The sequence below is a fragment of the Struthio camelus genome, chromosome 1, assembly GCF_040807025.1.
Source record: "Struthio camelus isolate bStrCam1 chromosome 1, bStrCam1.hap1, whole genome shotgun sequence".
Classification (NCBI taxonomy): Eukaryota; Metazoa; Chordata; class Aves; order Struthioniformes; family Struthionidae; genus Struthio; species Struthio camelus.
The window spans coordinates 5,216,802-5,243,117 of record NC_090942.1 but is presented as its reverse complement, the minus strand read 5'-3'; the positions used below and the strand labels follow the sequence as shown (position 1 = coordinate 5,243,117).

Genomic DNA, 26,316 nt, shown 5'->3' with positions numbered 1-26,316 from the left:
GGATCCCCCACTCCATTGGTTGTTCCACCCCAACAGCTGTTTCACAGAGTATTCTCAGTTTTAATTCACTGATGGTTTAAAGTGTGTTGAGGTTTCTACATTGAAGATGCTGAGCGCTCAGAGAAAGCCAGCCAATTCAGGCTTTGGGTTTCTTTTGGGAGAGGATAAAATAGAAAGTGCGATTCTCCATCTTTCAGACAATCTGTACGAACAGATGTGAAAAATAAATGCAGCTTGAAGTTAAAAAAAGGGCTGAAGCCAGTTCTTTGTTTATTTACTGAACAAGACCCACATGACTTGCCAAGAAGTGAGAAGGCTGACGTTTAAATGGGAAACATGGCATTCTCAGGGATGCTTGGGAAGATCCATCAAAAACGCATCGCTGCAGGGAAAATACAGGACTGTAAACTTAGGCCTTGACCTCTTGTAAAGGCTTTCCTGCCTGTCCAGTGTGAGGCATTCTTGAAAGGTCATGTTAATAAAGCATTACAGGATTAAACACTGGTTCAACAGAAGCCATTGCTTCAGAGAATCGTTAACAACAGAGAATCATAAATAAGGTAGCGCTGCATTCTCTTTTGCCAAGTTTCCTGTATTTGGTGGCTAGGATTCCTGCATTCCTTGGAAATGTCCTCATTTATGGGGTATAGTGAGATTCCTTCTTGATTTTCTTTGTCCCCTAGAAAATTGTATTCCTCTCTATCCCACACCAGACCATCCTAAACTGCAGTGGTTATGTCTTTTTCTAGCAATATAAAAAAAGTTTTGGGTTCAGATACTTCCCAGCTTTGGCTTGCCTAGCATCTTGGTCTAGAGTTTCTGACTCTAGCCATTAGAATACTAGGCATAATACCATTAGAAAACTGTGGGTAACAACATCTCTTTTAATTACATTTTGAAATAACTATAGTGCTGTCTGTGAGCACGAGGAGCTAAAAATTACTTCTAATGCGCAGGTTTTCTTAAGCAAACCAAAGTGGCCGCAGATACCTCCTTGCAGAGCTCTTGAATCCTAGTGGAAGTTAGGGGACTGCCAGACCATGCTGAGATGCTTGTGAACATACTTAAGAGTCTCTATTTAGATGCCTAAGAAACACTGAGAACTGAAATGAGTTAAAAATAGTTTCGATCAGAAGGGACCTCTGGAGGTCATGTAATCCAGCCTCCTACTCAGAGAAGAGCTAACTTGAAATTTAGGTGAGTTTTTTTTCCAGATCTTGTCAAATGTTGGAAATCGCCAAGATTGGAGATTCCCCAGTCTCTTAGGACCCAATTGCAGTGGAGACGGTAGTTAAATTTAAAGCCTGGTAGCCCTAACTGCTCCTGAATGTGTTAGGATCCGTATTAGGCAGTCTACTGTATCCTTGGCTATGCATGACAGTACTAACAGTGAGAAACATGTCCTTGTTTCAGGTTCTATGATGAGATAGGGACACCCCTTCTCTCTGACATCCGGATTGATTACCCTGAAGACAACGTGGAGCAGGTCACCCAGAACTTCTTCCCCAACTACTTCAATGGCTCTGAAATTGTAATAGCTGGCAAACTCATCAATCGCACCTCAGATAGCCTCCACGTGGAGGTGACTGCTAGCAACTCCAAGAAGTACATCCTCCTCAAAACAGATGTGGCTATCGACCTGCCAAGCAGGAATGACATCAGAGGTGTCCCTGGCCTAGAAGATGACAAAGGTGATCAGAATTACATTGAGAGGGCATGGAGTTACCTCACCATCAAGGAGTTGCTTAACTCCTGGCTGAAGAGTGATGACAATCAGGAGAAGGACTATTTGATGGAGAAAGCCAAGTCAATGGCCCTTACTTACAATTTTGTTACTCCCTTCACCTTTCTGAAGATGAAAGAGGCTGGGCTCTATTCAGGACCTCCTAAAGAGGAGTACATCAGCCCTTCTACCGAAGGCATTGGCGAAAAGCTGCAGAGCTTACAGGGACACAAGGCACCACCAGGTACGAGGAAAACGATAACAATGTGTGGGTAAGAATCTTTTCACATGTGTGCTCTCCCATCTTTGGTAACAGGGATAATCCAGCCACTGAACCACGGGGCTGGGAAACAGGAAGCTTGGATTTTCCTACTGATTTTGCTAATTGTGGGCTGGGTGAGCTTGAACCATCTCTTTTTAGGCACTTAACTCACCCCCCTGGAAGCACACAGTGCTCTTTAGTTACTGTTGAAGGAATTTTTGTGTTCTAAATGAAGTCTAAAGTAGCTGCAGGAATATGTCCCATAATGTCTCCGAATAATATTTTGGGAACATTACCATTCTATAGCTCATTGTGCTGCTTAGTAAGTATCTGTAACAGCTTTCCCTCCCCACTTCTAGGTATACCCAGGCAGCAAGATAAACAAAGAATTAAAATCTCCAAAACTTCAGGTCAGTGCCTGTTCTAATGCCTTTTATAATCCAAGATAATAACAGTTGATTTATGGAAACTTATGAAAACTATAGAACTCCATTTATGGAATTGCGTGTCACTGTGGTGTAAATATCCCAGTAAATCAGCTCAAATGTATTTACTAGACTGCAGAGTAGGGAGGAAAATGAAAACAAAAAACAAAATATAGAGAGAATCAGGAATGAGTAAAAGTATGAGAAAACACAGCAAGATGGATTAGCCACAACATCTGATCCTCTTCTTTGACCCTTCTGTAGGTCAGAGGACAGCAGGAAGTGCTTCCTGTCTGTGCTAGACCTGGTCAAAAATTGTTTGAATGTTACAAAGTAATGTTGCTGAAATATAAAAATGTTGCTGAAGAAAAAAACAATAATGACAATTCTGCAGTCCTTTACTATTTTTCTGGTCATTCTGCAGCTCTGCTTAATGTCCTTTTCATACATGAAACTCTTAAGAATAAGCCCAGATCAAGACTTTAGGCTTGAATTCCACTGGATAAGGACAAATTTAGCTTACATACGAAGATTTTTGGTTTGTCTCATTGTGATACCCATCTGGTACTTGATACCAGAGGATTGGTCAAGGATTGTTGAAAAATTAAGGTCAAGAGATTGTTTAAAATCTGTCTGTGGCTGTTCCAATCTGATACTGAGGGCCAGGAAGAATCAGTATGAGGTGTGGCTATGCACCAGACTTTGGTTAGAGAATACGCTTTTGTGTGTTGTGGGGGATGTAGTCCAGCAACAAAGCAGGGAGAACAGGAGTATAAGACATTTGCATGACAACTCCCATAAATCAAAGAAGTGATATTTCAGGAAGAAAATTATTCTGGTTTTTACCTGGAATACTTTGGGGTTTGATTTTTTTCATTGAAAACTTAACATTTTCCATGAGGAAAAACAAATAAAATAAAACACTCTTTGTGAAAACCAGAGCAAAATACAGCGTTTCCTGACAAGCTTATCCAACTCCCCTAAAAGCAACAAACTAGGAAGTTTCAGAAGAAAAATAGGGCCAAATTTGCTTTGAAAATAAGTTTTTGTTTTATTCTTAGGCTCCAGAGTTTTGTGTATGTCTCTCACACTTGTCTCCTTTCCATGTTAGCGGATGGAGACCCTCACTTCGTCATTGATTTTCCCTCCAGCAAGTTCTCTGTCTGCTTCAATATTGATGGAGAGCCAGGGGACATTCTCCGACTGGTTTCTGATCATAAGGAATCTGGTAAGCAGTTCAGCAAAGTAGTTGCTTGTGGAGGAAAACTGAAGTGTAGGGCCAGCTCTGTTATGATAAGACTTAGCACCAAGCTGCTCCATAGGCAAGAAAACTGTAGGAAATTTGAAAAAAGTGCCTTTCAGGCCAGGCAATGCAATATGAATGCACACCATATTATCTGGAGTAGATAGAGGGATAAACTCTCTTTACTTGCACTTACCCCCAATGTCACAGCCTATGGGTTAAGTTCACAGCCAGCCTAAACAAGGAGGAGGCCTGGCCGTTATTACATACGTGGTTCGTCTACAGAAGCGATTGTCAACAGATTAGAACTAACCACAGAGGGGACTGGCCTTAGTATGTATCCAAGCTTTTCCTAGTTCAAGTCTTCATTGACCAGAAATGAAGGAGTTTCAATTACATGTAAAACAGCTGAGAGACCTACTTGAGTGCATGAGGACCACATTGATCTTCTTTCTATCCAGCTAAATTGGAGAGCTCAGTTCCTGATGATTAGACCTGGTACGGACTGCTGGTTGTAGCACAGCTGAACAAACAGCCACAGGCATTTTGGACGCTCAGTATGTAGGGTTTGGGTGAGCCATGCTAGAGATTAGAGAGGAGATTCAGCTTTCGGTTGCAAAGGCAGCACATTTCTTTAATGGAGAAGCTTCAGCACGCCAGTGAAAGATGCAACAACATGGGCTTACAGAGATTCCTCCATTACTGGAACTTCAATCTCTGTTATTTACTTACTGATCACCTCAGGACAGAGTGAAGTAGCCTGATAGGCTAATCAAATACTGAGGCTATTTGAAGCTACCAAACTTGCTACTGAGCCATGACAGCCTTGAGAAAACCCACACGATTCAGGTCCTGCTTTGCCTGGGACAGTCTGATCTCTAGGGGCCCAAATTCTGGTCTGATCCGATTGGGAATTCTAAGTAAAGCAGCTAATAAGAGGATTACGTCCTGAGCAGGAAAACGGTGGGAGGCAGGGACATCAAAACCAGAGACAATGCAGACTTGTTTTTACAAATGAGACAAACAACCCCACAAAAAAGTCATAAGAACTCTGTTCTGTATGGCAACTAGTCTAGGCTCTGTATTTCTATGTTCATGCTTGCATTAGTGAATCAAATCCAGCTCCGGGCAGTGTTTCCCTTAAAATGCCTTCATAGCCTGTGTTTGCATTACTGCTTGACTGATTCTGTGGCTCAAATACAGAATGAGCTAGCGGAGAACAGACTCCTTAGAAGAACTGGCAGGTTAAGTCTATGAAGACAGGAACGAGCGATTCCCCCAGGGATGATGGCATTATAGAGATAATGTCATCTCAGTGTTGACAGCTCGGCCCCCAGCTTGGGCTAGCCACAAGTCTCCTCCCTTATTATTGCTGTCTAGTAGGTGTTTGGAGACCTATAGCAAGTGATCCACTGTTTTATGGCCAGAGAGTCACAAAAGTCATCAAAATTATTGGGAGTTTTGCTGTAGACATCTAGGATTCAGTGGGATTTGCACCTCAGACTACTCAAAAATGGTTCTTCTGGGGCAAAACTGAGGCAAAGTGGAAGAGCAGCACAGGGGAAGCTGCAAATAAGCCAGTGGGAGTGCAGGGTTGTGGGTCCTCCTCTGCAATGGTGCAAAAAGAACCTGAATTTCTTTCAATGACACTTGAGGAGGTTTAGCACTTCACCTCAGACTGTTGCAGGTCGGTCTATTCCCACTACAGGTCCTGTTCAATCTTTGACATGTTGGCCAAGATAGTAAAACCTACTCTGTGGCTTCGCAGGCTAGATCTCTCAGAAGTCAGGTAGTGAGGGATATCAGGTAGTGAGGAACCAGTATTTCTGAACTTGGGTAAATTTAATTACTCTGTATAAGGCAACCAATTTACAACACACTGGCCATACTGTTTGGAACACTGCAAGGTGAAATAAGTCAAGTGTCAGGTACTGCATCTGCATCTCAGATACATGGCTTGCTTCTTTGAGACAACAGGCCTGTTCTTTGGTTCCAGCTTTCATGTACTGATTCGTTTTCTCTGTAAGGTGTAACTGTGAATGGGCAATTAATTGGAGCTCCTGCACCACCCAACGGCCACAAGAAGCATCGAACTTACTTCAGCACTATCACGATCCTCAGCAATAAGCCAGAAAGATCCTACCTAGAGATCACACCCACCAGAGTCATCTTGGATGATGGGGAAAGACTTGTTCTGCCCTGTGACCGGAGTGCCACTGTGCAGAGCAGCAACCTTGAGGTGTCCATCTCTGCCAATTCCAACATCACTGTGACAATACGAGACACAATCAGCTTTGTTATTCTCATCCACCACTACAAGAACCCAGCCCCCTATCAGAGGGATCATCTGGGGTTCTACATCTCCAACAGTAAAGGCCTCTCTCCTGACTCCCACGGGCTACTGGGTATGTAACAGGTTCTCAGGTTCACAGCAGTATACCAGAGAGCATAGGGGGAAATAGCTGGGGAAAATGATCCTTCTAAAGAGTTTTAATGCACAGAGACAGGAGGCTGATGAACAAGGAAGGTAGGGATTAAGCTTCAGGTAAGACTTTTGTTTACTCTCAGAAACAACTTTTCTGTTGCCAGTTATTTCTAACACCTTTCTCCATATGAGCTGTCTCCCACTATCCTGGCCATGTGACTGTGCCTGTTTTGACATTTCCACTCTTTTTATGATTCTTTAATGCAGTACTCATTAGAATATACATACTAGCTTGAATAATAGCTTGAATAATAGAGAGAGAGAGTGAGAGAGAGCGCACACGTATTGCAAGAGATCCCATGTAGACCCCCAAAGAGAGTTCTGCTCACAGAGCTATTGCACTGCTGGAGATCTTTGGCTTTCAGCCTTTGAGCTCTGTGCATACACAAGTCCAGAGCGACTATCTTCTTTGCAGGACTGAGCTATTCATATCTGAGTCCGATCAGGATCAAGAAACATTAGTTCTTGCTCCCCTTTCTTTTCAAATGTGTGATGTGAAAGAGGAGCCATCCCCATGTTTCAAGATCAGCTAGGCTTTAGGTAGGGTCAGAGAACATCTAGAAGGTTGGGCCCTTTCAAACAACAAGAAGTACTGATGTTTATTGACCTTGATCAGGTGTGAACAGCTCAGTCCTACAAAGAAGCTGGTCCTTCTGGACGTGTCCACGTGCAGAACCCTAAGGCTGAAGCAGAGCTTAAGCAGAACATGACTCTTCAGGAGTGCAGTTTTGGATTCAGGGCCCTCACACGTAAAAATCTCTAAATCACACGTAAATTTGGCCTTGAAATGCTTGCCCTCAGTAAGGCAAGAGAAGGGAACTTGGAGCTTCAAGCCTAGATCTTCTTTATTCTTGTTGATAAGCTTTGTATGGACTATTGTCTTCTAGTAACCTTGACTCACAGAGGGGAACACGAGACTATTAGAAGCTCAAAAAGCTCTTCAGCTCAACCGATACATCCTGGCAAGTGGAAAAGAAACAGGGGTTTAATTGTAATCTCCATCTCTATGTGAGATTTATAAAAGAATTGAGGGACCTAGACTCCACCTGCTATTGTGGAGAAGCCCTTCACAGCCCCATACTCTAAGAATCTTCAAAACACAGCTTGTTAAAAAAAATAGCTTAGAAACAGGCACAAAACAGCCACTCATGGAGTCTATTTTCATATTGCCTTGCAGGTCAATTCTTGAACGATGAAGTTAAACTTCTTCAGGAATCTTTAAACATGAGTCAGCAGCAGTCTGGTCAGAACAAAACTGAAGCATTAAAGTCAAACCCTACAAATACTCTGAAAGTGAAGGGACGTCTTGTTCCTGTTGTATGGAAACAGAGGAGGATCTACAATGGCCAGCAAGAAGTTGACTGCTGGTTTGCCAAAAACAACGCGGACAAACTGATTGATGGGAGCTATAGAGACTATTTGGCTTCTCATCCTTTCGACACAGGAACCAGCTTTGGGATGATTTAATAGCCTTTAAGATCGATCATAGTAGCAGCATATGTGACAGTGGGTCCCTTCTGAAGCCTCTAGAGCTAGGCAGCTTCTGAATATTTCTTTATTTTTGGGTGCCGAAGAAACCAAGGCTTTTCCCCTTGGAAATCAGCTGTCTTTTTTTCATCCTAGATGAACATGGATCATCAGGTTCCTGAAGACAAGGGGAGGGGGAAAAGGATTAAGGACACGATTAAAGGCATAATCAGTGCTCTCCCAGGGGGGGTGGGAGGGAGAAAGGGGCCAGCACTCATATCTAACAGTGCAGAGAACTCCTGGCCTTAAAATAAACCCATGCAGGGGTCTGTGCAATACCCCGGTGGCTGATGAGTCACCCAGTGTAAGGCAGAAATCAGACAGCATGGTGCCTATCTAAAGAGGCAACCTTGAGTGATACACTTTGCAAATATGTGACTTGGAGCACCCCATTCAGCCATTTTTCCTGGGGAAAGAAAAGAAAGAGAGAGAGAGGAGAAGAGAGATAGGTGGATATTCATCCACAGAGACCCATTAGCATCAAAGAGGTAACACAGAAATTGAAACCTTAAGTCAAAAAACGTCAAGCAGGTATTGCTTTCTTGGCCATTGGGATGGGGCCTGCATTGGCCAGTAGGACAGTGTTTCTAAACTACTACAGACTCACTACTCAGTGGTGAAAACCTTCACGTGGTTTATTGCTGCCTCAGAGTACAAGCCTTGTGTTTAAAAAGCACCGCTGGACTTCAGCACTAACAGGAGTGGTGTCTGTTCCCATTCCATGAAATATCTCCTCTAAATAACTTTTGAGGCTCAGTGTTTTAAACTAGACTTTTTTTTCTCCTCAGAGTCCCCTCCGCTGTAAGCTGCCACCTCCTTGAGCGAAGCATCAGTTCTGCTAAGCAGAGATTTAAATACTCTAGAGGATGATGAGCCATGACCCTTGAGAGCTTATATCCCCACAAAACAGAGCCTGACTTGAATTCAGACTAGACTTTCCGAAATGCTTTTCTAATCAGGGAGGAAGTCTTTATTTACTCCAAATCTTCAGAAGTTTTTCACCCCCATCTCCCTGGCTGCTGCTTTTTCCTTACACTGCAGGAATTTGTACGCTGCAGGAATTTGGCAACCACGAAGTTAGGAAAGGGCCTGCCAGCCACCCCCACAGCAGGTGGTGCTGCTCTGCAAAGAAATCTCCAAACCCAAATGGCAAGCCTAGGGTCTATTTTAAAATGAGGCACCACTGCATAATGCTATACATCAGCCACAGGGGAGTTCGCTTAGTAGAGAAGTCAGCCAATGAAGACTTCAGAAACCACAAAGGCATTTACATGGCGAGGCCAAACTGAGCTCGTGTATACTCTGCCGTTCCAGGACTGAAAGGAGGAGGGTCATGGTGGGGAAGTATCTCCAGCAGCTAAATTATATCCACGTGTGAGGAGAGAAACAAGTTGCCAGAGACCTACAGAAATAGGTTCCCTTGTCACTGATTTTTTTGCCCATTTAAAAACTAAATCATGTTCTTGCTGCAAGAGGTCCATCTGCTGGAGCGTGAGCTGTTTCCCAGCTACCTGACTATCTAGTTAGCAGCACTAGCACTGTGACAGCAGAGCAGGTAGCTAGCATGGTTGCTTATTCACACCATGCCTTGTGGGGAAGAGGGAAACGGCCAAAAGCAAACAGCTACATTTAATTGTGCTCTGGAAGGTCCTTAGAGAAAGCTCAGCCGGCACAAAACTCATGCCAAGGCTTGTGCTTTGGAATGAAACATGAAGCCAAACCACTGCTTTGGGCCCAGCTATCTTAGGAAACAGCCTTCCTGTAAGGGAGAACAGAAGGCAAGACCGGCAGCATAATCCTGAGCACGCGATAACCGAAGAGGCTAAGGTTTAATCAACATGCTCATGAGCCAGGAATGAGATAAAACAGAACTTCTGTGAAGTTGACTCCTCCTCCCAAGAGCATGGTGGTAAGATCACCCAACCCCTTCCCAAATAATCTCCTATTTCATTAGCACAGGGTGAGCAGGGTAGTGGTAGCAAATTTCTAGACAGTCCTGGGTTCAGCAGGTGTCTTTCTTTGTACTGTCCTTACTGCAAAGAGATTTGTTTGAAATCCTCACTCTCCTCCCATGTTTCGCTGTTCAAATGTATTGATAGAAGGAGCAGCTGGCTCCCCTCTCATCTCTTGTATATATATATAAATATACACATTACTAATGCTTCAGGTGCATCATTGCTTCTCCACCCTCAGCCAAGGAAATATATTTCATTCAGGGCCTGGAAAAAAAAAAAACAATGATCAAATCCAACTTCGCAGCCATGTGAAGCACCTAGAGCAATATACTCACGTTCTCATAAAGGCTCCAGTTATCCATTTCACAATAAATATTTTACAGTGAACACTGCAGTGAAGCTTTCATTTGGCAAAGTCGAAACAACCTTTGGAGCTAAGGGTATGTATGTTTTATGCTGCTGGACAAGCTCATGTTATCAGAGAGCTGAAAGAACCAGTCACAAGTTAACGGTAAATCGGGACTAATCTCAGTGGAAAGTTAAAGGTCAGTGACGTTCTTCACCCTCTACACACTTGGTAGGAAGCAAGAAGCGTATTAGGTGAACAGACTCTAGGGATACGCTCCCATACCAAATCAGGTATTTAACCATATAGAGAAGACAGATCCAACTATTAAACATACCAGCGCTAGACAGGGGAAACCAGAGTTTGTGCTCCTCATGTCCCAAGTATAGTAAGAGCAAAGGTAGGTCACTGAGACCATAAACTTCAGTTTCTCCCATCTTTAAGATAGGATAATGACACTTCCTGTCTCAGAAAGAAGATGTTCCAATCTTGGTCCTCATACATCTTTGTGGTAGCACAGAGAGCTTCCAGAAAGAGCGCTACAACAAACCGCACATGCAAGTATACAGACATACTTTTGTTCCTGTCTCTGAAAGCATCGCAGAGCGCTTTGCAGTGATACAGTTAAAGACTGCAAATTGCTCAGATAGTCCAGGAACGAAGGCTGAGCAATCACTTTGGAGTGCAAGGGAAAAACTAGGCTCCTAGGACAATACATGCCAGCATTTAAGACAAGGAAACAGAACTCTTGAATTCAGGGTTCCTGAAACAGTATGGGGTATGCGATGCTAGAGTGGGACTACTTTGCTCTACATCATACATCCCCTGCTATGGCCTATTCTGAGCCTCCTCACCCAGCCTCAGACAAAAGCTAAGAGCGTTTTCACTGAAGACAGCACAGGGGTTACTCCAGCCCTCGCAAGCCCAGAACCTTGCCTGACAAGCAGGAGCTGCACTGTGAAGTTTATCTCACTAAACAACATAAATGATTCATCCAGAGCCATTTGCCATTTGTGCTAGCATGTCAAATTGCTCTTGGAACAAGCATGATTTTGACCCTGTATTAGTAAGGAAGAAACAAAAAGGGACTTCATTTCCAGATATAAATTCTAAGGCTACACAGCTGCAAACGTAGCCAAGCATGTCTAGTTCACTATGGGGCATGCACTTTGATTTACATCTAATGCTTGTAAACTAAAGTTGGGAGGGAGGTAAAAAACACACACACACTTCACACGCTTTCAGCTCAGCTTTTAAAGGACTAAAGCCATCTAAGTTAGAAAATCCAAACCCTTTATTTTCTCTTCCTTATTAAAGGAGATTTTATGGGGAAAACACAAGGAAAGGAGAAGAAAAAAATACATGCTTCTGTATTGTAAAACAGTCTCCAGAAGTGCTGGGCAGGAGGTATCTACAGCTCACCTAGGTCTTTCCCCTTCAGTTCAGTGGATTCTGGCTTGGGCCCTGCTCTAATTACAGTCACTTGGACTGTCTCATACCACTGGATCTGCACACAGCCCAGCAGTGCATTAAGCAGCTGCTCTGTGGTCTCTCCCCAAAGAGTTGCAAAGCATTTCGCATTCTTGCTCTGGTTATAGATGAACACTGTATGTTAACAAGATAGTAAGTCCAAAGCCCCGAACCTCAACTCTTAGAGCAGAGGGTGCCAGGATCTGGGATGACCCAGGGGTCTTCCCCTGTGGCAGCCCCACCTGAGACCTGACCCAGAGGGTCAGGGCTGGTTAATGGGTTTTAGATGACTCTTCAGATGTAGATTTTGGATTAGGTTATCCACATTTGTCTTAAATTAGGTAAGAGGGAAGGAGTCAACTTCCCAGCAACACACACATGTAAGCTGGTCATTGGGGATCAAGATCTCAGATGACAGTTCCAGTCTGGAGTCTGGCATGGGCTGATGCTGCAGCATCAGCTTTTGTCCCAGAAGCATCAGCAGAAGTTCCTCCTTCACTACCCACCCTGACTGATATAACCAGTTTATAGAAAACGAAAAATGAGCACTGGCTCAGCTATTCTTCCATAGGATTTCTAGGATAGCCCCTCTGCTGAAAGAGGGCTTGCCTTGCAAAGCATTGTCCAGGAGAGAGTTAAACAAATTCCTTTCTTCTCCTTTACAGAGCTCGAGTCTTGCAAAACATTAAGCATATTGAAGGCATTTCAAATATGAAGCAGTTAGGTCCAACATTTATTACATTCCTTATAAAACAGTAAAAGTATCAGATCCATTAAATCAGTCTTCCCAATTCAAGATTATTTAAATATATATTTGCAAACCAGTGATTTTGACCATCTGTGCATATAAGAGTGCCACAGTTGAAATTAGTACAGGATAGATTTTTAATAAAAAGTTACACCCAGCTGGCCAGCCAGAGGAAGTACATTTCCATAACCCTAACCAAGTTGTGCCTGCATGTGTCTAGGTTAGGGACAGACTGCTAGAGCAGATACTGCCAGCTGCCAAGCCTGTACAGGATGAACAGACACCAAGAGACAACTACAGAAGGATAGGTCTAGATGAGGCTAAAAAAGATCTCTACTGATCCATGGGGATCAACTAGCATTCCCCACCTTGCCCTCTGAGGCCAGCTCAAGGATCACAGCACTGCTTCCCTTCCTTCCACCCATGTTTTGGTGTTGTCAGATGACCACCTGATAGCTGGGCTGCTTCATCTTCGGGCTTGTTCCCTGGAGTCCTGAAATATCCTGGTCGCTTTCAGAGTGATCGAAATCCACATCTGGTGAGAGCAACACCTAGGGGAAAACAGACAGATGCTGACTAAGTGAAAGTCCTTGGTCAGACATAGCTGATGCTTCCTCAGCTCTTCCAACAGGAGGTACTGCAGGTAAAAATCCCCAAACAGTGGCTGAGTGAAGGGGTTGGGCACCAATACGGGGTCAGCTGCCAGATCTACACCTCCCTAGCAGATGGAAACATTTCAAGATCAGCTTGTCCATCTCTCCGGCAGCAGCTCTGCAGATCTGGGTGCAAACACAATGACACTCCAGTACCCCAAATCCCCTCGAGAAGGGGACGTGCAGATAAACACTGTTCACCGAGGGGCAAGGCTTGTGCACAGACAGGCATGTTCAGGCCCAACTGCCACCTCAGTGATGGTGTGCACAAATTTTGCAAAAAGCTGTACCAAATGGAGACATCGTCACAGACCCCCAGCTGCTTGATACCTCCACGTATCTGCCCAGGGGGGAAAAAAAACCCCACACAACACATACACAAACATACATGGGTAGGACCAAGCAGAGCTACAGGGCTGGCTTCATCCAGGGCCAGCAAACTCAGGCTTCTGTACTAGCCTGGCAGCTAGCCTTATTTCTATCTTACACAGCAGCTCCTGGCTCAGTCCAAACTGTGGGAGTCAAAGAGCTGACACCTCTCATCAGTTCCTCTTCAGATAAAGCCCTCCGTTTTGCTGCACAATCAGAGGCTGCCCATTGCCTCCAGTAACACCTATGCTCTCAGCTAGCTAACTTCAGACTTGAAGCTTCCAACAGGCTGTTTTGAGCTAAGTGGCTGCCTGCAGCATTTGCACAATGCAGACAGGATGCCCCCACATGTGAGGTATCCTCCAGCCACATCATCTGGAAGAGGAAAAAGCCCCGATTTTACTTGGGCTACGGCTACACTGACTGCAGAAAAGCTGAAATCCAATGTCAGCCAGCAGGCTGGATGGATGAGTGGTTTGCATAGAAACTATTCAGATGTGACAGTGTTTGCTGAACCTCATGCTATCCCTTCTTCTTACCACAAAAACCTAACTTCAGGCAAGAGAAGCCCTATTGTCTTTAGCCCTGACAATAGTTAGCTCTAAGCACTAGCTAAAATGCAGCATGCTCTTGTGCTAGAGCTAGAGTCATGCCCAACAGCACTCAGGAGTTTGGTGAATTGGCAGGATTTCTGGTCAATGCTGGTCACCCACATTAGAAGCCTGGCTGGGTCCTTGGCACCTCAACACCCAAACCTACGCAAGGCCCAAGTGTGACGCAGCATATGCTAGGGGCTTCAGTCTTATTTCTCTAGGAGAGACACTCCAGCAGCCCTTTCCCCCTCGTCCCTTCATTTCCCCTTCCTGGAACCCAACAGGGTCGTTAATTCAGAGCTGATGTGGGAACAAGTGCAGCTTGCTTCAGTAAAACAGCATAGATCTCCTATCCAAGTGTCAGCCCCATCTGACCCTGCTGGGCTTCAGCAGCTGAGTGGCCTCCTGGCTCACACTGATGGGCTGGCCATGGAGCATCCCTCTGCCTGAACCACCACCACCACTCTGGCTCAGAGGCACAAGGCCAGGGAATGCACCCGCGCTTTCAGTTGAGAGCTGTAACAGGTGGAGCTGGGCTAGTCCCACAGCCCAGTGCTCTCCAGGGTGAAATCTGGGGCATGGAGAATTGGTCTTATCAGTAGCTGTCTCAGGGCGCAGTTATGAAGAAACACGCCTTTCATTTGTTACCATTTAAGCAGCACTCTCAGGGCTAGTAACCACAGCAACAAAAAGACTTAACAGGACAAACAAACTGGAATGAATCAATGGCTTCAAAGGAGAAGAGCCACAGGGGAAGTTTTCTTCCTCACCCTTGCACACATTCCAGCCCCTCCATCTGATTTTGTTATCTTCACAGTAGCACATAAGACATTCAAAGGAGAGCAGTAGATCAGAGTAAGCCCTCAATGTTTTTCCTTATTGATCCCAAGGATTTTTTTTTTTTTTTTTATTAAAGACACACTGGAAGGTTTCCATCTCTTCCAAGTGAATATTTCCTCTGCTTATCATGCAAATATTGTGATGCTGTTGAACCTGAGAAAACAGGCAAGTAATTACTCACACACAACATAAGTCACTGAACTGACACCAAGAGGCTAGCTTTATGGCTAGTGATCTGGTAGTTAAGGTGGGTTTCAGCTTCAGTCAAATCCTTTTACAGCCACACATAGCTGGCAGAGCTGACACAGAGCATCACATGTCCAGACCCATTCAGGCTGGTGCCTGCCCACCATACAGTTCGCATGAAGTCACTTGAACTGACAGTTCTCCAGTAACCTTACCACAGTTCCACAGGAAGCATCATCATGAGAAGGCACCTCATCATGACAACAGCCATGGGATATACCCTCAGATACACAGGCGAGTTTAGAAGCAGCAAAGACAAGTAGGGATTTACTGGGGTGATGCTTGCACCCAGAGATGGTGGACCAGTCTGGTGGCCATCCTGCTGGCAGTCACTGAGTCAGATACTCCCATGAGCTTTGTTATGGCAGTGGCACAGCCCTGAGCAGGGCCCACCATGCTAAGTGCCAGTCTTCTAGCAAAACCTCAGCCTGAGCATTGCCAATGTAACTTGTACAAGACTTCCTCTGCAGATGCATCCACGTCAGGAGCACAGCAGGTCAGTGGTGCAGCTGGGAACAGACCATAGTTTCCCAGTCCTAGGACAATGTGCTACTGTCTCACTCAGCAAGTCAGCACTCATCAAATACTTCATGCATTCCTCTCCACACCAGGAGGCCAGCGGTTTGCAAAATAGATCAGGGGTCAAGCTACAGAAATGGAGCTGCCCACATGCTCTGCCAGCCCCTCCAGTTTTGGGGAACAGGCTGCACACTGGTTTGGTGCTTCTTCCTCGAACAGGCTTGTCAGGTAGTCAAGAGATCTCCGTGGCAGAGAAAGATTGCACAGAAAGGAGAACTGTAGCATGGGCGACAGAAGCAGCTCAGAGGCCATTTCCTGCACTAGCTGTGGAAAACTGTTTGCCAACAACTTCACCTGTCGGGAGTGCAGTAGGAACCATCCCACCCACCTCTGACTTAGCTTACACACACTCCTGCAGCAGTGAGTGGGACTGGCACCTTCCAAAAGCACCTCTACAATCTCCATTTAGCTTCCTCCTAAGGACCAGACACCTGAGTTCATCCTAAGCTTGAACTATTTAAAAATGAAATCATTTAAGGCACAAATGATTCAAACTCACTTTTAGAATATTCTTTGCTAATTAAGCTGCAGGGGTATCAACATTCAGTGGTATCTTTGACCTAGAGATTTGCCAAGTCACAGTTCCTATGCAAGAAATTAGGATAGACACTGAACAACCATGCTGACCAAGGGCAAGTCCCCACATGGAGCTTTCCTCTTGACCCCAAACTAGCCTATAGTTTCATCCTAACAAGTCTAAGTGCCACTGTTATTAGAACAAGTTTTGCCTTAATGTTTGTCTCTGAAAAAGCCTATCTTAAAGAAAGTGGGGGGAGGAATAGCAGCAACTCACCTACCTCCCTGGGAAAAAAACAAAACTAGTCCAAAAAGATAAAATGAAGCATTAAAACCCTGACTTGTTTTTCAATTGGAGAAAACGAATAAGCCATTGATAAGATCTAAAGTTTATCAGCGCTTGCAAGGGTAAAGGAGAAGAGACTCAGACCAAGGCCAGGATACTTGCTTGAAAACAGGGGCCATGCAAATCAACACGTTCCTCCAGGCTGAACAGCACTGGACTCAGATAGGCACTCAAGAAGTCTCTACTCATGTCACAGGAGGGCAAAATAGACTGCTTGAACGTTTACCAAAACCACAGCACAAGTCTAAGACAACATTTTAAGACTTGCTTAGAAGAAAGGGTGAAAAATCCTTCAGTGACAAGAGGGAGTATGCCCCCCCCTCATTTTCAGTATAAAAAAAATTCAGCTGTTGCCCCTTTATAAACAGAGCCCCATTTTGCATTCGGGGCTCAACAGAAGAGCCTTAAAACCCACAAGAGATGGTCAATTCTTTCATCTATGCAGCAGCCGTGGAGCCAGCAAGCGACTCCAGTAGCAGGACCAGAGAGGGCAGGACTTCAACAGGTTAACTGCAGTCCCTCCCTTCCCTTTCTCCTTCCTCTCCTCCCTCCCTCTTCCTAATGCAAACTGCTAGCGCAAGTGAAAATAATGACACTCTTTATTGGTGAGATAGGCAAAGGGTTGAAATTCAAGTAGGCAGTGAGATGGGGAGCTGTTGGCGCCTGCTGCTAGACAGTCCTGATGAACCCTGATTAGTGTCAGCCAGCTCTGCTAGGTACAGACACTTCTCAGCCACCCTCCCTCCCCCAGCAGCAGGGAGGAAGGAAAGGAAGAAGGAAATTCCCTCCTTTTAACAGGTTATTAGCAGCAAGTATTCCAGCAAACCCTTATTTGGTGGTTTTGAGCCTAGATTCAAGCCAATCTGAGGCTCAGCGAGACGACATGATTTTTAACTCCTAGCCTGAAAAGGCAGCTTGTGAAGCAGTAGTCACCTATGGCTACCCCAAGGTCCAACAGCAAAAAGGAGAGTTGGAAAGTCAGGTATCTGAGAAGCAGACACTTCTGTATTTCTTCGTTAATTCCTTCTTCAGTCCAAACTTTGTTCCTGTGCCTTTGGTCCAGCATTGCACATGTTAGAGCAGGAAGGAGGCAGTCCCAGCAGACAACTCCAGTTCCCTAGATTGCTCCACTCCAGTGATGGATCAGCAGGTTTCAAGACGGACGGATGACCTGCATGTTGAAGGCCTCAGCAAAGCTTCATCTGTCTGAGGAAAGCAGTCAAGGACTTGAAAGACGGGAAAAGCCTTTGACAGCAAGAGTTACTTTGCGAGAGTCCCATTTCCATCGGTCAAGACAACCTGCCTAGGTTCAGCTACTTGAGAACCACCATTAGAGAAAGTTCCTATACCAGATTGTTGTAACCCTCTTTCTCAGCTTCTAAGGGTGAGACACCTGTTCTTCTCTAGATATCTGAAACTGGGATAGCAGCCATGAAAAGTTAACCCCCTTCAGTGGTACAAGGCAGAAGACCATCTCTATTTCTATAGTAGACTGATAACTGAGGCACCATTTGTGTATCCACAGCAGCAGAGGCCTGAAAGTTTACGATACCATCTATAAGACTGGATGCTCCAAGTTTAGCTCAAAAAGGCTAGAAAGGAGTTGGAGCCTCAATATCTCCTTACCCTTGCTTCTGAGCTGGTATAACGTTAAGATGATCTCAGACCTGAAAGAACATACATATATCCAGTCAGTAAAGCAGATCACCACCAGCTTTACATTTTGAACAAACGTCTAATTCAACACATCCTGGAAGTACCACTTCCGAATATCAGTCATCAGCAAGAAATCAGAACTGGACCGTAAATGAGGAGAAATCCATGCTCAGAGTTAAGCTGCTGTCGTATCCTAGATACGAGTCCTCAAGCTGTTCACATAGATGCACAGCTATCAAGCTACTCACTGGAGCCTTTCACTCAGGCCTCACCTCCCTTCCATCCCCAAATCAATGAAGATTTCTCAAGGACGCCCCACCACACACACAGCTCAGGAAATTCCCTGAGACACACTGTTCAGCTTGGTGAGGTTACTAGAAACAGCTACAGCTGTTTATTTGGAGGTCAGGCCAGGATGTGACTCACTTGTCTCACCAGCTGTTCACATCTGCCTGTTCCCCCTCCAAGAGGAAGAATTCCTCTAACACCACATCCCCATCAACAGTGATTGCTTCCCCACTGCACCTTTGAGCTGTTTAAGCCATTGTTCTTATGTAGATTGTCAAGTATGCAGTTAAAGCTATTATTCAGTGCATAAGCAAGCACAAGAGAGTCGCTCTTAAACAGGTGTGTCCTGGCTTTGCACGGTCAGCTTCACAAAAATACAGGACACGTTCTCAGAAAAAAAACAAAGCAAAAGCCATTCCTGCTCAGTTTAAATTCCTCAGCAGAAACTACTTCAGAAGCCAGCCTGCAACTGCCAGAATCCATTTTATCTTAGCAGATCTTGCCAGTGAACTGCAAGACATCATAAGTCATGCACGGAGCACTGAAACTGAGCCCAGGAGTCAGGGGAAGGAGGGAAACTCAGTCCAGCTTCTGTCTGTGGTTCTAACCCAAAAGGATTCTGAAACGTTGATACTACCTACCTGGTAAACTGTGCATCTTTAACAATGGGAACAAAGCCTGCTAGTAATGGATTATTTTTCCCCCTAAACCTTTAGGGGTCAAGCTCAAACTATATAAAATAAAATTCCTACAGTTAAGCAGCCATTATCTGCCTGAGAAGTTTAAAAAATACTGACAAAATAGGATTCCTATCTGGACCATCTATCCTCCAAAAAAAGACGCTACCACTCACTGTGCGGAAGTTATAGTCGTCTTGCCAACACTGGCTACAGTTAACAATGACAAAATTGAGAGCGATAGTGCACCACCAGCTTCAGCCTGCCACTCAAAAAAGCCCACACAGGTTTGTGCAAAAGCTAGCTCATTTAGGGCAATATTCCAGCAATCCTGTGTAGGCTGTGATACTGCCCCTTGTTAAAGAGGGTGAGATTCCTCTTGCTAATGAGTTCAAAAGAGGAATATTTACTAACATAGGAAGTTATTCTGACTTAACAGGGTCAGCACTCATTTCTGAAGTGTCACTCTGCATCTAGGCCATTATGATGGTACATTGCACAGTTTTGGTAAGGGTGTATGGGCAAAGCCTAGAAAACGCTTGTAGTCTGGGTTTGCGTGCAGGACATCTTTGGCCTTACCTGAGATTCCTCAGTTCTCCTAGCCCGAGAGGTTTCTATGGATCCGTTGATGCTCAGGGTATCCTTCTGCTTGTATTTCCTCATGATCAAGCTGTCCACAACCCAGAACGTTATGACCTTTGAGGGTGGGGGAGAAGGAGTCCCATGAATAGATCGCAGAAACCAAAATACAAAGATAGGCACTTCAACTATTTCTTCTCCTCTTCACTTCCCCAGGCCTCCAATCTTAAGTAAACTAATCTGATATCACCTGTGTCAAGTTCTTGCATGACAGTTGGACCAGGCTAATTCCTCAGGTCCCTTCCAATGTAAATTCTATTAATTCTGCATTTGCTGGAAAGCCAGTGAAAAAGACCACTGGTAAGTCAAGTTTTTGCCAGGAAAGAGTCACAGTCTGGAGCCATTTGAACCAAACCCCACCCAAGGTTCACCTGTTCTATCTCCACTCTTCACCTGCCTATAACTACACCTAGTGCAAGAGTTGCACTATATCCATTGCAGTGCTAATGAGCACTTCCAATTTTAAGTCAAGGTAAAATTACAGCTTCAAGCTATGCAACTAGCCAAAAACCATGTCCAGCAGGTCTGACCCTGACAATCACCCAACACCTTTCAATCAGGCCAAGTCTCCTGTTTTAGCAGCACTTTGTACCCATGCTGCACTACAACAGTCATACAGAACAGCCAGGCTGATGCAATCCTACTAAGGACATGGCACTATGCTTGCAGTAAAAAAACCTGTTTGAATGCTGTCATGGCCTTGACGTGCAGCATGGCCTGTGACATGTTCCTCAGATGGCCAGAATACTACACTGCTGGGACTCCAGCCCCAATTTGGGCTGAGAACACATATGAGTTTCTGGCCATTCTTTAATAGCCTTGTTAAAGGCTATAATACAGTATAGCCTTATATAATATAAAGTAATAACCCTTCCTTTCTTATAAGGCTAAAGTCTGATAAGGCATGTTTGGGATGCTTGGACTCTGCACCTCTGTTCCTAGGGACTCTTCATTTGGCAAGTACCTTGAAGGATGCAAAATTGCTTTTCCTTCCTCAGCAACAGAACAGTGTTTTTTAAAAAAAAAATTGATCAAGAAGAATACATTGTTAATAGATCGCGGCAGGATCAGGATGGACTTTTGCCCTTAAGGCCCTCCTGAACTACATCTTCGCCTCCCTTTCATCCTTCTTCCCAGCTGGATGCATATCTTTCCCCTTTGAAGGGGCTATGATTTCCAAACCACCCTGTCTAGAGCTTGTAGGCACCACTTACATTGACTACAAAAGGCACAACAAGTATCACCAGCACGAGCTCCAACTGGGGGTTTGGGATGTAATCCAGGAGGATCTCCTGAAGCTGCAAAGGAAACAGCATTTAGAGGTGTTATTTGAACAACTCTCTTGTAGGATCTCTGTAGCAAACTAGCTGCCTTTGTACACTAGCAGTCTCCTAGTTAAGGCTCTGCAGCCCTTCCTTTAGCCCGGATGTTAGAGAGGTGACAAGGGCTATCCTCTAGCCCAGCTGCCAAGCATCTGATTTTCTACAGAGGGAGAAATAAGCATTGCTAGTCTTCCAATTTAATTACCCTTGACAACAACTGGTGGGATTTTCCTTGGCTTCTCAGAGCCTAGCTGCAAAATATGGATACCAGCCGTGCATGAGGTACACTGAAGGGAATCCAGCAGTGTTTCCAGGTCTTGCAGCGGGCTGCTGAACAACATGTTCACATACCATCATATGCAAAATTCACATTCATTTTCCAGGTCTGAGCATTGTAATCCACTGTGTTTGAAGGACAAGCCCTGGACAGGAGTGCATGAGTGCTTCCAGCTTATAGTAATTCAGTCAAAATCACAGCCTTTGGGGCACTGAATGTCAATGCACTCAACATTGGAATAACCCCCAGTGACTCCCAGTGAGTTAACCATGAGATCTACCTGCTACCACCTATGTGACTATAATACCCATAGGATTATTTTTAGAGAAAATCATGACCAACACACCAACTGCCATTGCACAAGCTACCATCAGAATGTGTGTGGGGAAGGATGAGACATTACTTTGGATAGAGGTTAATTTTTTGGGGAAGGGCAGGTGGGGAAGTCCTCCTAGTTTAGGCAGGGGGATCAGGAAACATCAACATGAAGTGACTTGACAAAATAACATAGCAATTCTCTGGCAGAGAGAACTGAATATGTGAACAAGCCTCAGACCAAAATAAAATGATTTGGGCTAGCAGCTGAGTTATCTTTCCAAGGACAGTGGAATAAGAATTTTTTCTAATTTGTCTAATTAACTTGAGAATGTACCAGAAGCCAAGCTATTATGAAAATCATATTTCCAAGCTTCAGTAATTGCTAATTATCAAAGGACTGTCCACAAATCATAAGGATTATAGGTGGTGACCTCTGATGGCAGGGACCATTAAGAAGGCAAAGTTGATAAGAAGCAAGCCACAGCAGCTATGGCTAGAAAGATAGAGCTAGGAAGCTTACCTTGGTCCAGCCCGGGATAAGCAGGACCAGGCTTATCACCGTCTTCTCAAAAACCATTATCAGCAAATACAGAACACACTGACCAATCCAAGCAGCAGCTCGTGGAGGGTCACCTGGGAAAACAACATTAAACCTGATACAGAGGACAGCAGGAAACAACTTTGCAGTGAAACTCCCTCATGCTTGATATCTGGGCTGATTAGAGGGGCAGGAGAAACACCCCATATGACAAGTTTTGCAGTAAGAGCTACTCAGAGTAAAGAGACTCAAAATTAGCAGAGAGATTCTTTATCTATAGCTGTAGGAGCACATGTCTGGGGTGGAAAGGTTGCGGGTTCCTGCTAGGCCATTACTCCACTGAAGACCAAAACAAACCTAGATCTAAGCTTTCCAGTAAAAACTTGTGATCTAGTATTGCAACCTTTCCCATCATCCACCGTTTGCTCTCCATCCACACCAAGCAAGTATGACTTGTACTAACGAAGCTTCATTAGTACACTTGCATCCCTTACTAGTTACAGATTATTTTGTATCTTTACAAACTGATGGAAAGGAATAAGAATAGGAAGGTAGGACGTATCCTACCTCCTGCCTTGCTCTTCATTTCACCAACTTGCCTCTGAAAACCAACAGGAGTAGAAACCAACAAAAACTTTCTTGACTTGCAATATGGCATCTGCACCCCCATTGCATGTCCCTCCTAGAACAACCACTTTGCTAGAGCGCAGGCCTGCCCTATGAGGCATACCCATCTGCTCCTCTGAATTGCAAGAGTCACAACTCGGGCTGTGCTGAAGAACTGAAAGTCTTTGTGTTTATTCAGTGATCCTGGCACTTGAACACTAAAGAAACCCCCTTTGCATCTGGCAGTTTGTTTACGCCCTCATTTCCCTTTGCAGCTTCCCCATCTTCAATATCCTGGTCCTTTTACCAGGGAGCTTTCATTTCTATTTGTGTCCTCTCAGTGGACTGTTACTAGCCATCTTTAAACCTAGTATTTTTCCCCCCCCTCTTTCTTCTCTTAAGCTGTTACTCTATAGAGCAGATAAAACTCTACGGGAAGAAATTAATCTGACAAAGGGATAAGGAAACAGCCTGGCTTTGTAGACGGCCACTTCATAACAGTTTGATCTTGACTATCTGCCCAGCAAACATTCGACTCCAGAGACTGTCAGTCCAGCTCTGTTTGCCTCCCTCACCCAGAAAGGGCAAGCTGTAGGGGCAGTGCATTTGTCAGTTATTTAACCTCATTTCCAGGGGTTCAGACATTCATGGGCTCTCCAGGGCCACAGCCAACCAGTATCACAAGCGTCTGGGGAAAGAGCCACTGCTGACGCCAATTAGAAGATTGGACTGACTTTTATGATGCCCCTTTTGGGATGACAAAGAAATTTGTATACTGAACAGACCTTCCATCTGCTATTTCTCCTCCTTTCTGACTGCGCTGCAGGTATCTGCCTCCGTGGTGCTGAGCTGCTTTGAGTTGGATGGATATAGGGATTCAAGGGGAGGAAGCACAGCTTGTACGAGGAGGCAAGTATCCCGCCTCCTGAAAGCGGAGATCACCAGAATCCTTGTATATGGAAAAAACCTCAGAAACCTCAACATCTGACTCAACTCCTTACAAGCATATGTTGCTTTGGGGCATCAGCAGTTTGGTTTGCTCTTTGTTTACCTGAGGTTACTAGAGACTTCATCTCTCTTCACCTCAAAAAACCTAGAAAAGCCTGCAAAGACAGGTCCTTCTCCTTGGTGCCCTCACTCCCCCAGCTACCTTTTTTTCCCCTCCTCTTCCAGAGGAGATGAGCACCTGGCAAAAAAAACAGGTCTGTTTTTATCAGAATGTTAGACTGAGTCCTTTCCGAATTAAAACTAAACCCCACAGCGATCCCCAAGGCAAAGCACTGCTGGACTGACTGTCTTCTATACAAGGGCTAGTCAGGATCCTGTACCAGTCTGAAAACTTCCAGGAACCAATTTCAACTTAAGAAGCACAAGCTTTCAATCCAAAATATAATTAATCTTTTTTGCTGATGGAGTGAATGGCTGGTTATGCGATATTTATTGTCTGAGCAAGAGACTGGCTCCATCGCCCTGGGTTTTAGAGCAATTCACTCAGAAAGAATCAATGCTAATTAAATATGAATGCTTCCAATGGGAGTACTTACCAAGTAAAAATTAAAAGCATATTTGTATTGTTAACAATGATAATGGTACCATATCTATTACATGTGCTTGCTTCAGCTTTCTCTAAACACCCCGCCAGCTGGTCATCGTCTTGCCATGCTCATCAGAACATCTCAGGTCTGCAAAACTGAGCTACAGTATCTGGCTTAGGAAAGACAACATTTCCTCTTACCACTTGAGCATACAGATAACCCCTGGCAACACTTGCTTCGAGGGCAATCACACCAGAATTTGGGACTGCATCTGTGCAAGAGAATCCAACCACTCTGGCAAACTAACACTTGGCTCTGTTGTCAGATGTCAGCAGATTGGGGGGCCTCTGCCTCCCTTTTCTCAGCACAGCACTGCTGAAGTGTCACAAAGAAAGGAGTGCAGCGGTTTGCAGAAGTTGGTCTGAACCATTATGCAAAACTCCAGCCCCAGAAGCCAGCTGTGCATACCAGGATTTAATAAGACCTGGTCTCTAAGTAACTCCACTTCTCAGATATCTGCTTCCCTGGGAAGGCAGAGCAGGTTAGTACACATTTGTACTTACCCTATAATTTAACAGCAACATACAAAAGCTTTTTCCTCAAGTCAAAGCTACATCTCTGATAAGCAGAGGCATCAAGCTAGTAAATCCATGCCGGAGACCTCCAAGGGTCACTGTGTCACAGCCCTTTAATTGCTTTACCCAGGATTGACAGGGGAGAGGAAAGGAGCAGGAGGCCAGCAGTGCAGAGAGGCTGCCGAACCGAACGGGCAGCAGCACAGAAAGCCAGAACAACAAGCAACCGCACCGCGGGGTGGAAGGAAAAGGCAGCCAGCAAGGTTATGTGCAGCAGCAACCAGCGAGGCACGCAGGGGATTTTAGAAAACACGCATCGCTGCTCCTTGGCAGGCAATAGCTTAATAGGTGGTCTGTGAAGGAGACTGGAGCAGCATTACTAGGTGGTTGGCAACAAAAGGCTGGCGTTGGGGAGGTCAGAAAGCTTTGTTGCTCCTGAAGCACTAACGCAGTGCTAGCCCTATGGACTTGGATGTAGTCTTTGGCATAGGTGGATTGTATTGGGACTTCTTGCCCAAACCTCAAGGTTGACCAGTCCTCCTATGAAGCCCTAGCTTAGCATTGCCTGTAACAGCTCCAAGTACAAACAAAACAGGGAGACAAACAGATCCTTCACTTCCTTCCTGCATTTGAACTCTCCCCCTTTTGCTCACTGTGTTGTCAGCTGCTTTGCTCTGTCCCCTGCAGAGAGGCAGGACTAACAGCCACAGCACCCTTTGCAAGTCAGCTCATCCGCTCTGCGCTCCTGACAGCACCTGCAGAATGTTTTCCCTCCGCAGTCTCAGCTCTCCTGAAAGCAAGTTTGAACCCATTTGTTAGCACAAACACGTAGGGCTCTGGGGTTTTGCGAGCCATGCACTAGGCAGCCCTTACACTCATATCTGACAGTCTGGTATGGTTTTGGCTAACCCGACTGAGATACGGACACTAGAAAAGATATCCTCTGTCCTAACCCAAATTAAGCATGGGCCTCTCCATGTCTCCATACTTAACAGTTCCTCACACAAACCACTTCCCCCCCTCACATTCAGTTAGCAATATCTCCAGCAAACTGCTTTTCATGTTTTTTTTTTTGGTATTTGTAGTTTTAGAACTGCCTGTTTGCTTGGGGGGGGGGGGGGGGGGTAGAGGCAGAGAGTCCCTATGCAATAGCAAGGTCCCACCTCGGCCTTCTGTTTGGAAACTCTACTTTTCCAAGATCAGATATTTTTGCCAGGTTAGGCTAGCTTCACTGGCTAAGCACAGGCACGTGAGACAGACTTGTGCTCCTTTCTACCCACGTCATCCCAGCACAGAGCTCCAAATATCCACATTTCTCCTTCCGGTCCTTTCTGCATCATGTAAAGATGATGCCATGAATCTCTCCACAATTAGAGGGAGATGAGCACTTCTTGCATGCCCACAGTGGAAGGAAGTGGGAAAAGACCCACAGACCTATTTAGGGAACCGATTTGGCCACCTGCTCTATCACCTTAAGCAGCTCCAAGTTACTGCTGTTTTGCAATTTTTCTTCTAATGTTCTGGGCATTATTTTCAGACTATGGGAAGACGCGTTTCTG

At 45.0% G+C, this 26,316-nt stretch overlaps 2 protein-coding genes across 2 annotated transcripts in view; one reads left to right on the top strand and one right to left on the bottom strand.

Moving 5' to 3' along the window:
• ITIH5 (inter-alpha-trypsin inhibitor heavy chain 5) overlaps nt 1–10,007 on the top strand; it is a 48,694-nt gene extending 38,687 nt beyond the window's left edge. Inside the window, exons 10-14 of the mRNA XM_009677438.2 lie at nt 1,414–1,967; nt 2,345–2,395; nt 3,522–3,638; nt 5,681–6,058; nt 7,316–10,007. Coding sequence (XP_009675733.2) covers nt 1,414–1,967; nt 2,345–2,395; nt 3,522–3,638; nt 5,681–6,058; nt 7,316–7,605 — 1,390 coding nt within the window. The 3' untranslated portion in view covers nt 7,606–10,007. The remainder of the gene's footprint in view (nt 1–1,413; nt 1,968–2,344; nt 2,396–3,521; nt 3,639–5,680; nt 6,059–7,315) is intronic.
• A 1,230-nt stretch (nt 10,008–11,237) lies between these two features.
• Nucleotides 11,238–26,316, bottom strand: part of LOC104145732 (store-operated calcium entry regulator STIMATE) — a 39,945-nt gene continuing 24,866 nt past the window's right edge. The window contains exons 5-8 of the mRNA XM_068958787.1: nt 22,024–22,136; nt 20,801–20,884; nt 19,527–19,643; nt 11,238–12,735 (exon numbers count right to left, since the gene is read on the bottom strand). Coding sequence (XP_068814888.1) covers nt 12,622–12,735; nt 19,527–19,643; nt 20,801–20,884; nt 22,024–22,136 — 428 coding nt within the window. The 3' untranslated portion in view covers nt 11,238–12,621. The remainder of the gene's footprint in view (nt 12,736–19,526; nt 19,644–20,800; nt 20,885–22,023; nt 22,137–26,316) is intronic.